The sequence below is a fragment of the Balaenoptera acutorostrata genome, chromosome 6, assembly GCF_949987535.1.
Source record: "Balaenoptera acutorostrata chromosome 6, mBalAcu1.1, whole genome shotgun sequence".
NCBI lineage: Eukaryota > Metazoa > Chordata > Mammalia > Artiodactyla > Balaenopteridae > Balaenoptera > Balaenoptera acutorostrata.
Genome location: NC_080069.1, coordinates 108,553,617 through 108,568,418, shown reverse-complemented (window position 1 = coordinate 108,568,418; position 14,802 = coordinate 108,553,617). Strand labels below are relative to the sequence as shown.

The window sequence follows — 14,802 nt, the reverse complement described above, 5'->3', positions numbered from 1 at the left end:
GAATTTGAGCTTAGGTCAAAGAGAGGTCTGAGTCAAAGAAACAGCAGCAATAGAAATATTTACAGTGATCTAATTTGGAGACATCAACAGTAAAAGGAAAAGCTTCAAGACTGACCTTCATCTTGTAATTGCTCCTGTACCAACGGATGGAGTTGGGCCTTGCATGGTTTAAGATGCTGAGGTTGGCAGACCTAAAACGAGAGAGTGTCTGGGGGGAGGTGGCTGAAGGGAAGAAAAGGAAACCATATGCTGGGGGGTAAATGGATTCAACGTGCTGCAGGGAGCGAGGCAGGATTAAAAGAACGAGGTGAATTACAGAGAGGGCCATGATTGAAGCAAGAGAAAACAAACGGTGGACATGTGTGGGTACGAAGAGGACTGATGGAGGATTGAGCTTAGATAGAGTAGAGATGGAGCAAGAGATAATAAGCTCTTCTCCTGAAGTGGAGTTTGTGTTCTAGACATCATTTTGAAGCTTAAAGAAGAAAGACTGTTAAAAAAAATCACTAGAATCATGGAAATCTGGGAAGGGAGAAAAGAAGGAAGGAGGGAAAGAAGGAAAGGAGGAAGGAATAAAAGGAGGGAAGGAGGGACAGACAGACAGAGGGACTAGGAAAGGGTACAGGACTTGTACTCATTGTGGAAAACCAAAAGGATGGGTCTCCTTTCTTCACTGCAGAATTATGGCTAGTGCCTAATACAATACCTGTCTTAGACTTAAAAGTCAAGAAAGGCGTGATTATTCATTAACAAAATACTGATTTTGTGTCTCTACCCTATGTCAGCTGCAGAGCTAGCTTGTACGAACAGGGTGGTAAGCAGGACATACATGGCCTTTGATCTCTTTGAGTTCCCAGTCTAGAGGGGAAGACGCATCAAGGAAACACACTAATAAATGGACAATTATTAAAATATGTAATGAGTGCAATTAAAATATACATGAGGCGATATGAAAGGAAATAACAGGGAAGTCAGAGAGGAGCTAGCTTAAACTGGGGGCTTAGTCATCTTAGAGAAAGTGCTTTATTCACTAAGACTTACATGTAAATGAAAGGTAGCAAGGTGAAGTCTGGAGGGAGATCCCTCCAGGCAGAAGGAAGAACCTTTGGGAAAACACTGGGGACACAAGAGCTTGAAACATTCCAGGAACAAAAAAGAGGTGTATCTGGCCAGAACAGAGTGATGGTGCTGAAGATCTTGTCAAATGGGGCTGGAGAGGAAAACAGGGAGTGAGATCCCAGAAGATGTTTGGATTTACTTATAATGTTAATAGAACCCATTATGGGCTAGGCATTTTCACATATGTGATCTCATTAAATTCCCATAATGATCCTGAGAAATGGGTACTACTTTCCTCCTCTCACAAATAAGAAAATGAGGTCTAACAGGGGCATTATTGAGTGATGTAACCCAATAGGTAAATAGCAGAGATGATATCTCAGCCAAGCCTGTCTCTCCCCAATCCTTGCTTCTCCAAATACACTAGGCTGTCTCAGTCACGTGGTCTGAATAGACGGAATTTTTAAAAAACAGGATAGGGTAAGGTGGGGGAAGAAGGAAAGGAGAAAAACGTTACAAAACTACCTAGAAAAGCAAATATGAAATATTCAAGATGAAGCAAGAGGAAGCATTTGCTGGGGAGCTGGGGAGCTGGAAGGGGTTAGAAAGAACGAAAAGGAATTTCAGATCAGTGGAGTCAGAGATGGGGGTATGTGGGGACCCTCTAGGAGAATAAATTACATCAGTCATGAACTGTAGCTAATTAAATTAATCATGAACTGTGACTTAGGAGGAGAGGGGAAGGGTGAGAAGAGTGGTACCACTGGCCACAAGACAGGGTATCAGAGTGTGAATAGGGAAGTCCTAGCATCCTGAGGGTAGGTGGGAAGGGTTGGGGCAGAAAGCTGGCGTGCTGTGGCAGAGAGAGCAAGGACTTAGGAGTCAGGCAGATGTGTGTTACAACACTTGGTAACTGTGTGATCAAAGTCAAGTTTCTTAGCTTCCCTGAGCCTCAAACTCCACATCTATCAAATGGGGATAACAAGCCTCCCTCCAGATGTTGCTGGAATTAGACATCAAAACAGCAGTTATAATTTATTGAGCACCTACTGTGTTAAGCACTTTGCATAATGGTTTCTGAAGCCTCACTACCACCAGGAGGCAGGAATTGTTATCATCACTCATTGATATTCTGCATAAAGTTTTGAAGCTGCAGAGTATGTGTTCAGAAATATGAGTTCTTTTCCTGTGGTTGTTCCCGATTTGACACTGCCTACTAGACAAAGTAGGTCCTCCTTCAAAATGAACAGCAAATTCCTTGCCTACCTTTTTTTGTCTTGTCTTCAATCTCCCCTCTCCCTCTCAATGAACTTCCTCCATTTCCCTTCATGAGCTTTGCCCTCGCTGCCTTCCATTTGTTTCCACTTTCTGTTCTCGGTCAGGTGTGTTAGTCACAAGCAACAGAGACCAATTCTGTTAATTTAAGCAGTAACAGAATTCAGTAGTGATATTACTCAGAATATCCAGGAGAGCACGGTATCTGGGCTGAAAGTCTGTGAAGTTGAGAGCTCCACTCCAAATCACATCACAGAACTGGCTGATGGAGCTACTGTTGTAGCTGCAGCCAGGCACCAAGAAGGCATTTCACACTTTTGACACCATATGACACTGGGCTCTGAGCAGCAGCGTTAGAACCATTTCTACTAGTGATGAAATCTGGATGTAACTGCCTCACCTGTTACCACTTTGGTCCCCAAGTGGATTCTGCCTAATTCCAGCTTCCTTCCCAGAATCTGGGGTGGGTGAATCTGATTGGTGAATTCTGAGTCACGTGCTCAAGTCCTAGATGCAGTGGAGGCTGAAAGTATCTGGAAATTGTAGCCTCTTCATGGGAGGTGGGCTGTGGCTTAGAGAGTAAAGCCCCCTCTAAGGGATTCATTCAGATGCTGAGCAGTTGCCAGGAATGCCAAATGGCAGATTTAACCCCATGCTGCTAGTCCTACATGGCTCAATTCCAATGCCACCTCCTCTGGGAAGCTTTCTTTGATTTCTCCAAGCATATGTTTCAGAGCACCTCATAAAAGAAACACATGTCTGTCTGTCTGCCTGCCTGCCTGCCTGGTATCTGAGATATTTCTGTGCTCTCTCATCCCCACACCTCCCTCCCCATCGTTATAAACTCTCCAAGGGCAGGAGTTGTGTTTATGCATCTCTGCATCCCCTTATAGTGCCTGGTAGGAGCCCTAGATATTTGGTGGTGAATGAATGAATGAAAGTGTTGGTCTCATTCGACAGGCCTTTGTACCAGGGGTCCATGAAGGACTTGCACAGACTCTGCCTTACATAAGGGAGCCCTTTTTTCCTGGTGTGCACTTCTATAAATGGACTATGTCAGCATATTTGAAGAAAGGGGCATAGAAAATCAGAAAGCCCCATTGCAGAGGATAGTGGCGGATTGTAAGGGTACAAAGGAGAGACTGAGGGAGCCAGGGCGACATATTTTGGAGGGGTAAATGAACTGGAGCAGGCATCAGAGAGGCAGGAGACAATTTAGAATCAGAGGACTTGAAAAGCCAGATTTCCACACCCCCGCCCCCTCCTTGGGTTCACAGATTAGTAAACTGAGACAGGAGAAGCATACCTTACAAACCTCAGAGCTGAAAAAGACCCAAATGCACTCATGCAGATATGCCTTTCACAACATCTTTGATAGGTGGGCTTTTCCAAGGTCACTGAGGACAGTGTGTTTCAGTGGAAACAGCCAAGGCTTTGGAGCTTGGAGTTCAGATCTTAGCTCTTGTGCTCATTAGCTGCGTGACCCTGGGAAGTCCCTTTACCTCCCTGACCTCCTGATCTCAGTTTCCTCATCTGGAAAATGGGAATCATAATACCCATCTCATTGGAGTATGTTTATGTATAAAAGTTAACATAGGTACATGTCTAGCACTTGGAGAATGCTTAATAAACAGTATAATTAAGTCCAGGTTCACAAAACAGGTTGTGATTTTTCCTTCTTTTGAGTCCTCTCCCTTTATCCAAAGTCATGAAAAAGTAAATAAAATGTGCTGGGAGAGGGAAAAAGGCCTTTCCTATGAAGGGTTAAATACAGAAAGGAGAAAAGAGGCAGAAGAGGGAAGAGCTAAGATGAGAGAAGTTAATGCACGGAGGAGACCACACCAAAGGTGTGCAAGAAATACCGGGAGATGGGAAATGGCTCACAAATAATAGGTAGGAAGCATTTATAAGATTAAAGTCAAGACAAGGTTAAGAATGAAATGAGTGGAGAGATGAAAGCGAGAACAGAGAGAGGAAAGATGAAGAAAAGGAGGGGAGTAGAGAAGGGGGGCCACTCAAGGTCCAGATTCCTGCAGAGGTGATGGCTCGCTGGGAGATACCAGGTATGTGGGTCAGAGAGAACCTGCCCAGGGCCAAAAGGCTGCCCTGTGTCCTAGGACCTAGGTTTAGAGCTCAGCTTGAATCCAGGAGAAAAACGACCGGGCTTGGGGGTGGGGTGGGGTGGGGCGGGGTTGAAGAGTCGGTGAACAGACCTCTCCTCCGGGAGGGGGATAGAGGATGTGGGAGCCCGTGGGAGCCAGAAGCAGACAGAGTAGTAGGTCTCCACCTCGCACCCTTTTCAGGAATTTTACACGCAGAGCAGCCAAGTAGTGCTGTCCAGGTTGGGAACGGGATCCAGAGAAAAGCGCTGGCTTGCAGGGCGGCAGCTGGGGGCCAGAGCATCCTTCTGGAGTCAGTGCAGGAGGGTGGGGGCCTTAGAGGGTGGAGTACGACAACGCTTTGTCCATTAGCTGTTGGTGCAACCTCCGAGGCCTGGGTAGATGGGAGAGGTGGGAGAAGGAATGCCTGAGTTGTGGGCAAGTGGGTGGGCAGGGGTCTCTAAGGCCACGAGGAATACTTCAGGGACTAGGAAAGGGCACAGGACTTGTTATTGGGCTTGAGGGGAGACAAAGTTGTCTTGACCATCCTCAGGCGCCCCTACCCCCCAGAAGGCGGGGTCTGGAGCAAGGCTGGGCTAAGGCGCGCCCCCAGGTGCAGCCTCTGGGTTGGGCCAGGGGTGGGGTAAAGCTGGGCGAGCTGGGTTGAGCCCAGGAGAATAAGGGGAAGCACCTGGGGTCCCTAAGTCTTAGGAATTTGCAGAGGGGTGCGGTGGCTAAAGAATATTGTGAGGACGGATTGGGGGATCCTGGGAAAGGAGAGGGGGCGACTGGGATTCGCACGAGGCTGGGCGGAGTCTCCGAGACGCTAGGGGTCTGAGTGGGGAGCCAGAGAAGGGGCGGGCGGCGGGGCCCGGGGAGGCGGCGCGGGGGGGGCGGGCCAGGGCCAATCGGGAGGCGGAGCCCGGAGCCGGGGGCTGCTAGCGAGCGGCTCCCACGGCTCCTTAGCTCCGGCGTCCTGGTTCGCTTCGGCGTCCGCCGCCGCCGTCTCTTCCTCCTCCTTCGCCACAGCCGCTCGCAGCACCGCAGCCCCTCCCGCCATGGCCGCCGCCGGTGCCCGGCGCAGCCCCGGCCCCAGCTCGGGGCTCCGGGGAGGGCTGAGGCTCGGCTTCCACCCGGCGCCGCCGCCGCTGCTGCTGTTCCTGTTCCTGCTGCCGCCGCCGCCGCTTCTGGCCGGCGCCACCGCCGCCGCCTCGCGGGAGCCCGACAGCCCATGCCGGCTCAAGACAGTCACGGTGTCCACGCTGCCTGCCCTGCGGGAGAGCGACATCGGCTGGAGCGGCACCCGCGCCGGGGCCGGGAGTGGGACCGGGGCAGGAGCCGCCGCCGCCGCCGCGTCCCCGGGCTCCGCTGGCTCCGCGGGCGCCGCCGCCGAGTCGCGCCTCCTGCTCTTTGTGCGTAACGAGCTGCCGGGGCGCATCGCGGTGCAGGACGACCTGGACAACACAGAGCTGCCCTTCTTCACCCTGGGTAAGGCTGGGCGCCGGCACACGCGGGGTCCCAGGGAACCGGGAGCCCCCAAGTGAAGCCAGACGGGTGGGGGCGCCCTGGGGATTCCCGCCCCGGGCTGCCCCGAGCGGGGTTGAGTGAGGGCAGCTGAGGGGCCCGGAGGGCGTACAGGTGGTTGGAATGAGTCTGGGGCAGTATCTGGGCGAGCGCGTGGCGGGAGACCGGGGGCGTGCCAACCCTCCCGCGGTGGGGACCTGTCCGTCCGTCTCTCAGTGCAGACCTTGAGCTCTGCCGCGATCCGTCGCTGACGCCGAAACCCCAACTGCCTGAGTGTGCTTGAGCTGGGGGCCGCGGTAGTCCCCCGCTCGGGAGCCAGGTCTGGGTCCAGCCGCCCACTGCTCCTGGGGCACGGCCACTGGCCGCCTGCTGTCACCGCCCCCTCGCTCTCGCCTCGGAGTCGTCGGCTCTGCTCTTCCGGTTCGATTTTCTTGAGAATCGGAGCGGAGTCGCTCCATGTAGAATGCCTCAGTCCGCATAAATTCGGCCTCCCGATGGGTTGGGTGACCTTGGCCAAGTCGCTTCGCCTCTGTGGGCCTCAGTTTTAGCCATCTGTGAAATAGGGCTGGGGAGGACTGAGTGATTTCCGAGCACTGGCGTTCGGAACCCAAGGTCTCCCTCCACTTTCAGATTCTCCCTCCATCCCCGTGGTCGCATTCGCCTTCCTACCCACCTCCCGGCGGAGAGCACGTTTGTCCTCACAGCTCACTCACTGGGCTAATAATAATAACTTAAAGGCATGAAAAAGGAAGGGGAGAGGAAAATGATGGGGGTGGGGGCTCAAACGTAAAAGTTAATCAGAAAGTTCGCCCGCAGCTTGCTGCCTGCTGGTTCCCAGCGGGACTCCCGGAGGAGTCGGCCCTTCCAGGTAGCTGTGGGAGGCGCAGCTGATTTCCCACCCGGGTAATTGATCGCTTAATTATCTCGGAGAGCGTTTACAAAAATGTTGTTCCCCCTTAGCTCTCCCGCGCTCGCCGGTCTCTCTCTCCCCCCTCCCCTCTTGGGGGAGCGGGGTGCGATTGGTTGTCGGAGTCTGGCCAACAGCAGCTCCAGGAAGGCGCCGGGGGCTCGCGCCAGACTCCAGACCTCTTCCGCGGATCCTTGCCTCCTCGGGATCCGGCTCAGCTCCGGCACCGCGGGGGTGATGGGCCTTCGATGTCAGCGCCTTTGGGGTCCCGGCTTGAACCTCTGAGGTTAACTCCTTGCTCGCCCGAGAAGCCCCAAAGAGTAATCAATGGACTAGACTCCTCTCTCCTGGGAGCCATAATATTTTTGATGTATTTTTGTGACGCCCCCCTCCCGCCCGCCCGCCACTTCCCTTTCGTGCTGGCCGCCTTTGGAGATTTGAGCGAGTGCCAGGCCCTTTCCTGGTCTGAGCACGTGCCTCGGGTTTCTGGCCCCTGGGCTCTCCCCAGCTGGCTGTAACTTGAGCGTGCTGAGCTTTCTGGGATGCTAGGCGGGAGAGCGCCTTGCAGGTTCCCAGGGGACTTTCCGCGGCGGCGCGTCTGGCGTGCCACACACACGTTCAAGCATACACACGCGTGCGCGGACACACACACATACACACACCAAGAGCCATTTCCACGTGCACTTGTGGGCTGCCCATTTCCAAGTAAGGGGATGGGGGTGAAGATGGGGTTCCTTAGGGCGAAGAGCTAACCCTGGGCTCATGGCCAACTCCTATGACCCCGCCGCAGGGAAGGGTCCTTCCAGAGAAACGGAGGGTGTCCCTCACCACTTCCAATCCCAACCTTCTCCCTCCACCCTCGAGATCTCTCTACTCCCGGATGTCCGGAGAGGGAGGGAGTGGGGATCCTTCTAAATGGCTGTTCAAATGAGGGGGAAAGGGGGGGAACATCCTTGGGTATGGCATGACTTGGAAGCGAGGACCCCAGAGCGTTTCAGTTTCCCTAGGATGTGGAGGACCTGGTCCAGCCAGCTACAGGAGTCGCTCCAGAATTCCTGGAGCTGGCAATCTCTGCGTTTTTAAACTTTGGCTTTCAAGAGGAAATGGGTACCCGGGAGCCCAGGGCAGGCTGAGTAAGGAACTGAGTGTGGAGCTGGAAGTGTCAAATCCCCCAGACCTGTGCTTCAGCGTGAGAGTCTGCTGGTGATCTCCACTTGGAGGCTTCCGCCTTCTCTGACTCAGGCGGCTGAGCCTTGGCGGCTGGGGACCGCCTGCTGTGGAGCGGCAGGTGCCGTCCTCCTTGGAAGCCCCGAGCCCTTTGGGGAATCAGGTTCCTCCTCCTCCTCCTTCCCCAGCGCCCTGGACTGGCAAGGCACTCCTACCGGGGATTTGGCTAGCGGGGTAGTCGCCAGATGGCCGAGTACAGCAGGATCTGTGTAGGGAGGCGTGGGCTCTTTATTTGTGTTGTTCTCCCACTGTTTGTGTGTAAACACAGAGTGCACAGTGAGCTCTGGGAGGGCCAGGCTGGCTGAAAATGAGGGCGGGGGGGGGGGGCGTACTATGAGTCATTTATGGCCTTATCTCCCCCAGGGTCCCCAGGCAGCCCCATCCCATCATCCCATCTTCAGACCTTCTAAACATCCTTGCCTAGTGTTTGTCTCTGGCGAGTTGGGTGAGTCTTTCACTACCAGGTCACCAGTTCAAGGGATTTGGAGATGGTGTGCGCCACAGATGCACGTGCAAAGTCGGTAAATGCTGAATCCTGCCAATAGCGCGGTGTGTGGAGCCACCACTAGGGGGTGATAGTGTCCACCAAAGCCCTCAGGCCATGCTTTGGGTTGTGGGTCTAGAGTTGGTGGTGGTAAAATGTCCCTGGTGTGAAGGGGCGGTGAACAAACAAATAAAAGGTAGAGTTCCCATTCTACTCCAAGTCCAGCTGGGGAAGCTCAAAATTATTTTGCACACGCTGTCTGCCATCCCTGTTCACCCAAGTCACCGACATACCTGGCCTTCCCTCCCTCCATTCTGCCTGCCTCTCTTGTTTGAATTATTGGCTCTGTAATTGGTAGTGCCCAGACTTAAAAGACTTTTCTTCAGGTCTTTTCCTCTTCATGTTTCTAATCTTCCCTTCATGTTCCAGCCTGCTTTATGTAGGTGGAAGTTTCCCTCAGAGGTGAAATACCCCCCAAGTTTCTATGTCTGGGCCTCTTCTTTAGAATCTAAGTCAGTGGTCCTGATAAAGTGAATTTCCTTGAAATTGATCAAGGAATAGCAAACAGTTGTTGAATCCTTAATGTGGTGCTCAGAGCTTTACTCTTGCCTTTTATTATTTACTGACATAAAATATATGAAGTGGGCACTGTTGTAATTTATTCCCATTTTACAGGTAAGGAAACATTCTTTAGAGAGGTCAGGTGCCTAGTCCAAGGTCTCACTTTGAGTAAATGCAGACCTGGGACTGGGATCTCAGCCCATCAGACACCTACATTCTTGGTAATTGCTAAACAGCCATCTTGAGCCAAATATGCACTGAAGGGCTGGTTACATTTATGTAGGGCATGGTGCAGGGTCCTGGAGAGGAAACATAACAATCAGCAGCACGGCAAGAACCTTTCTCAGGGGAGCTTTAGCTACATTGGTGCTGAAGTATGAGAGTGTGAGAGTGAGGCATGAGTTAAATGACCTCCAATGACCCTGCCAACTCAGAGTTCCATGACTCATGGGACGTCAAAGGGCATTCTATGTAGTGGTGCCAGTGAGTGATGGATATGACACATTCTATAACATCAGGGAGGGAGATATCTCTTTAGACTTAGAGAAAGCTGGGGACATTTCCTGGACAGGAAAAAAAAAAACAAAAACAAAAACCGAGTGAGGTCATGGAGAATGGGCTGGAGGAGAAGTTGAATGCTCCAGTACAGCTTGGGGACTTGATGTTGCTTAGGACCTGGAACTCTCAGCTGTGGCCCGCTCTGACCTTGAACAAGTCATTTATCCCGGATCTTCAGTTCTTTGTGCAATAATATGTGTGGGTAGGTGAGCCCTAAAATAATCCTTCGGTGCAAAGATTCTATGAACTTGAAGTATGCTGACCCACTCTGTAACTCTGACTAGCTGCTCTTGCTTTTCACTGTCTCCTTTCCTTTGCTGGTAATGTGGGGGTGTTGGGAAGGACTGACGGAAAAGAAAGAATTTGAATGGGAGCAACTGTCCGTGCAGGGCTTCTGAGGTGAACCCGCACATCACCCAGTTCTCATCTGCCCCCAGGCAGCTCCAGAGTCTGCTTGTGGATTTAGCTTTCAGGCCCACCGCTAGGGAAATGGCATCCTTCTTGCTGTGCTTGATAGTGGCCAGGCTGGACTGTTTACCATGAGCCTTGATTCAGCAGAAGGGGGAAAGGAGATAAAACTGAGGAACCACTCATTGTCAGCATCTGTTACTAATTTACCTTGTCCTGTAAATCACACAGGTGAGAAGTGTGCTCTATATTTGGGGGAGGGTGTGTGGAGAAAGAAAAACCATCCAGTAGTATGTTTTTAAATGCATCTGCATGAGCAGATCTGGCAGTGTCCTCAAGATCTGTCCTGAAAGGATGCTGTTGGCAGGAAGCTGATTGGTCTGGGCGGAAGACAAAGATGCTCTGAAGTGCCCACTTGGTCAGGTCTGCAAAGATTCCTTAAAATGCAGACAAAAATGGACAGCAAAAGAGAAAAGCCCCCAGAAGGAGTGAGGGACGAGGCACAAGGTCAGAAAGGTTGCTAGAAGCAGGGAGTTTAGCCTAAGGACCGTCCACAAGGGCTGGAGAAGCTTTCTTCGAACGTCAACAGGGAATGAGGCACGTGCTTTTTTTTCTGTCTGATTCTAAGGAATGTCCTAAAGGTGCAAATACTAAGGGGATGGAGTACAACATGACAGGAGGATGTGTCCCTGGGAGCTGTCCAACAACCAAGCATTCTGACCTCAAATGAATGACAGGGTCCACATGGGAGGAAGTCTTCAAGCAGGGACCACACAGCTATTTGGCAGGCATTTGGAGAAAGGACCAGAGGCATTGAGGCTATCTGCCCCTTTTGGTTTCTGCCTTGATTCTGAAGGTTGATGACAGTTATTAAGTGGGAGAAAAAAACCAGATACAAATAGTATAAGCTGGGTTTTCTGTAGGGATTTCTGACCACAGAATATTCATTAAAATCAATTCCAGTGTTTTTTCCAGAATGGGTAAGAGGGAGCGATTCTGGGGTGGGTGAGAGGGCGAATTTGATGTCTTCAAACAAAGCTAGGCTTAAAAAATGTTATTTTCTCATTTGGGCTCCAGGTCCCTTATCACTAAAGTATTTCAGTAGCACTCAGACTTCAAGGTCCCGTCCTGCTCTGATGGTCCAGGTTTCTGGGATATTGTAAATAAGGGGGGGGTGGGCGGTGGTTCAGTGGTCTCTGATCTGAGTTTTTCCCCCTTTTCACTCACTTCCCTTACTCCATCCCCACCCCTTTGCCAGTTCAGATCTGATGAACTCTATTTAACAATTAGGGCAGAGACATATATTATCTGCCCTCAGAAAGTACAATTAGCCCTCCGTAGCCATGGGTTCTACATCCGCAGTTTCAACCAACCGTGGGCCGACTGCACTATGCCATTTTATATAAGGGACTGGCACATGCTCGGGTCTTGGAAGGGCGTGGGGTCCTGGAATCAATCTCCTGCAGATACCAAGGGACAATTATACTATGTTACTGAGAGGGTGATGGGGCAGGGTGAGAGGAGGATTCGTTTTAGCGGTCAGAGAGGCCCAGGTTGGGTCAAGGCCATCCAGATTTGCTGTTTCTGGGGGTCAGGAACACTAGCCATCAAGACAGCACAGCTCTGCGAGCTTTTGTGACCCAGCGCTTGATCATTATCCTGAATGGGGCCCTCAGGCTGCAAGATCATTCAATGATACTAATTTACAGCAAGTCCAGCAGCAGGTTTGCCTAGGCCCCTGGCAGGCAAAGCCTCCTGCTTCTTACCTCCTTGCTTGGCTGTAAGCTAGGCGTTGGCTGCCATAGGATGGTGTGAACACGTGTGCTGGGGAGAGAGAAGGATGGAGAGTGACAGCGACTTCTTTGGGTAAAGCCATGAAAGCTGTTACCATGACCATCATCTTTGATGGCCTTACAGCATCACAGACTCTCAGAGCACATTGAATCTACCCCCTCCATTTAAATGGTAACACTGAGTCCCAGACAAGGGAAGTAAGCTACCTAAGGACCAGCTGTTCACACTTAAACCCAGTGGTCTTGAATCCCCCCTCCATGCTTCTTTCCATCACACTGACTACCAACACGTGGCTCTGGGTTAAATATGTCTCAGGTCTGCAACTTGGTTGAACATCATGAGGTGCACCAAGTCTCTCCTCCTCTCCCTGCGAAACAAACAAAGAAACAAAAATCTAAGGAGAACGATATCCCTGGGGAAGTTGAATTTGTTCTCCTGCCCCAGGTATCCAGCTGGTTGGCTCCAGTGTCTCCTGAGAGCCTGAGCCAGTGGGTTTTGTGCTGGGGAGGAGGGAGCCTCATTGCTTGTCACTCTAGCTGCCTTGAGGGTGATCAGAAGGCTGCTCTTTTCCAGAAAAGGAAAGAAAGAGTCAGATTTAACCTTGAGGTGCAGCAGTATTACGGGGATGCTTTCTTTGCAGGGCTGATACTTCCCCAAGTTCTCATACTGACCAGCTAGTGGCAACAGAAGATTAACTATAGCGAGAGAGAGCCGGCTTTTCTTTCCTCCCAGCAGAGCTTGCAGCCTCTCGGCCCGGCCCCGGAGAAGGCAGGCGGCGGTGCTTGGCAGGACTCGCTCTGCTCTCCTCTCACTGGCTGTTCACTGCCGTCTGCAGTTCTTTAGGACAACAGCCCCCAGGAAGACTTTTCTTTGGTTTGGAAGGGGGTGGGGTGGTGACAACCCAATGTAAGATTCAGGACTGGAAGATTTCTAGCTTCCTTACTGGCATACTAGAGCGTGCAGGCAGCCCCTCTGTGAGTCGAAAATTGACAAGGATGTTGTATGTCATAAGCCATTAGGGTTTTCACCTGAGAAGGAACCCTTTCTCCATGCCCGTTGTCACGGCCCCTGGCAGGATCAGACGTCAACACTTCTCTCGACTACGATTTCAGCTGTCAACTCACTGGTCTATCTTCCTCTAGTCTTATCCTCTCTAATCCATCGTCTGTACTTGCAGACAGAGGGAGTTCATTAAAAGCCCAAATCTGATCGTGGCCATCCTCTCCTAAAGCACTTCACTGGCTCCCCATAATTCTTAGTATGAAGTTCAAGCTCCTTATTGAGCTACAAGGTCCATGATCAGACGCTGCCCAGACTGTCCTATGCTAAGAAGCCTTCTTTCTTGTTCTGTAACTCTGCCCCAAAGGCCCTGGGAAAATTCCTTCTTACCTTGCAAGGCTGAATTCAACTATGGACTTACCTCTGAAGCCTTTCCTGACCTCTTGGCACGAAAGTTGGACACTCTGGGCCTTGGTGCCCACTAGCGATATAAAGACTGGTGTAACAGTGGCTGGTCCCTTAGAACTACTGAGCGCCTACAACATGCTAGGCACTGCTCCAGCCACTTAAGATGTATGGAGAACAAAAGACATAGATTCCTGTGTTCAGAGAGCTCATATCCAGGAGTACGTGTATATATGCATGTGTGTGTGTGTGCATGTGTATGTGTGTTGGGGAGGAGATGATAAACATAATAGGAAAATTATGTGGTATGTGAGGTGATAGATTGTATGAAAAAAAAAAAAGGGCAAAAAGAAAATGAACATTGTTGAGGTGAGGAAATCAGTTTTAATATTAAATAGGGCCAAAGGATTGCTTATTGAGATTATAGAATTGGACCAAGACCTGAAGGCTATGAAGGCGTCACCAAGCAGATATGTGGAAGAGTATTCCGGGCAGAGAACGGCTCCAGCAAAGAGCTGACTCCAGAGCACACCTGGAGCGTTCAAGGGCCAGCAAGAAGGCCAGCACGGCCGGAGTGGAGTGAGTGGGCGGTGGACAGGACAGGATTTAGGCTGTTACTGTGAGTGCCATGGAGAGCCAGGCAGGACGTTAAGCAAAAGAGTATCCGTAACTGACTTCTGTCTCAAAAGAATGACTCGGGCTGCTCTGTAGAGGAGCAAGGATGGGAGAGGAAGGTCTGTAGGAGTCTGTTCAGGTGAGAGATGACAGTGACTTGGGGCAGAGTGAGAGCAGAACTTCACGAGTTTCTCTGTCTGTCTTGTGCTGCTTGCCTAAGAGCTCTGCAGGCAGAGAACATCCCTCCTCCATCTCTGGGGCTGCGGTGACACACCCTGTGCTCGGCACACCCTAGGTGTTCAGGGCATCTTAGATGACTAGAAACTTCGGTTGGCCAAGTCTCATCCCAGAATCCATACTGTGCAGAACTGGAGAGGTGTTGAAATTCCACTCCTCTGTTAAGGCTGAGCTGGAATGCCACCTCTTCCATGAAACCTTCCCTCTTCTGAGCTTCCACAGCTACTGCCTCTACGTTCTCCTGCCTCCTTATTATTCTGGGGTGTTTGTAGGATGAGGAATGAGACCAGTTTGATTAGAGGAAAAAGAGTTGGGTTTAGGGAAGACCTTTTCTTGAGAATCATGGAAGCCAGCTAAGAGATTGGCACCTTTGCATCGTGCCAAACAGAGGCACTGAACGTCTGGGAGGAGATGATCCATCGTGGTGTTGGGACCATCACCTGCCATAAATGGTAAGAATTTAGGACATTTTCTAAGCGAAACCCTTTTATATAAAGATGGAGAAGTCAAGGTCACCATAGCAAGGCAGTGGTGGAGCAGGAACCAGAGCCAATCTATTGACTCCTAGTCTGGTGTGCCTTCCTCCCACCTTAGTCCAGGCCACTGGGGGTGGGGGGAGCTGGTATGCTGGACTTCACCCTTCTGGCATG

The 14,802-nt window shown here is 51.2% G+C and overlaps 1 protein-coding gene across 3 annotated transcripts in view; it reads left to right on the top strand.

Moving 5' to 3' along the window:
• Positions 1 to 5,415: 5,415 nt before the first annotated feature.
• Positions 5,416 to 14,802, top strand: part of ASTN2 (astrotactin 2) — a 913,616-nt gene continuing 904,229 nt past the window's right edge. For all 3 annotated transcript variants that reach the window (XM_057548646.1, XM_057548645.1, XM_028165454.2), the window contains exon 1: positions 5,416 to 5,921. In XM_057548646.1, the coding sequence (XP_057404629.1) occupies positions 5,492 to 5,921 (430 nt within the window). In that variant the 5' untranslated portion in view covers positions 5,416 to 5,491. The remainder of the gene's footprint in view (positions 5,922 to 14,802) is intronic.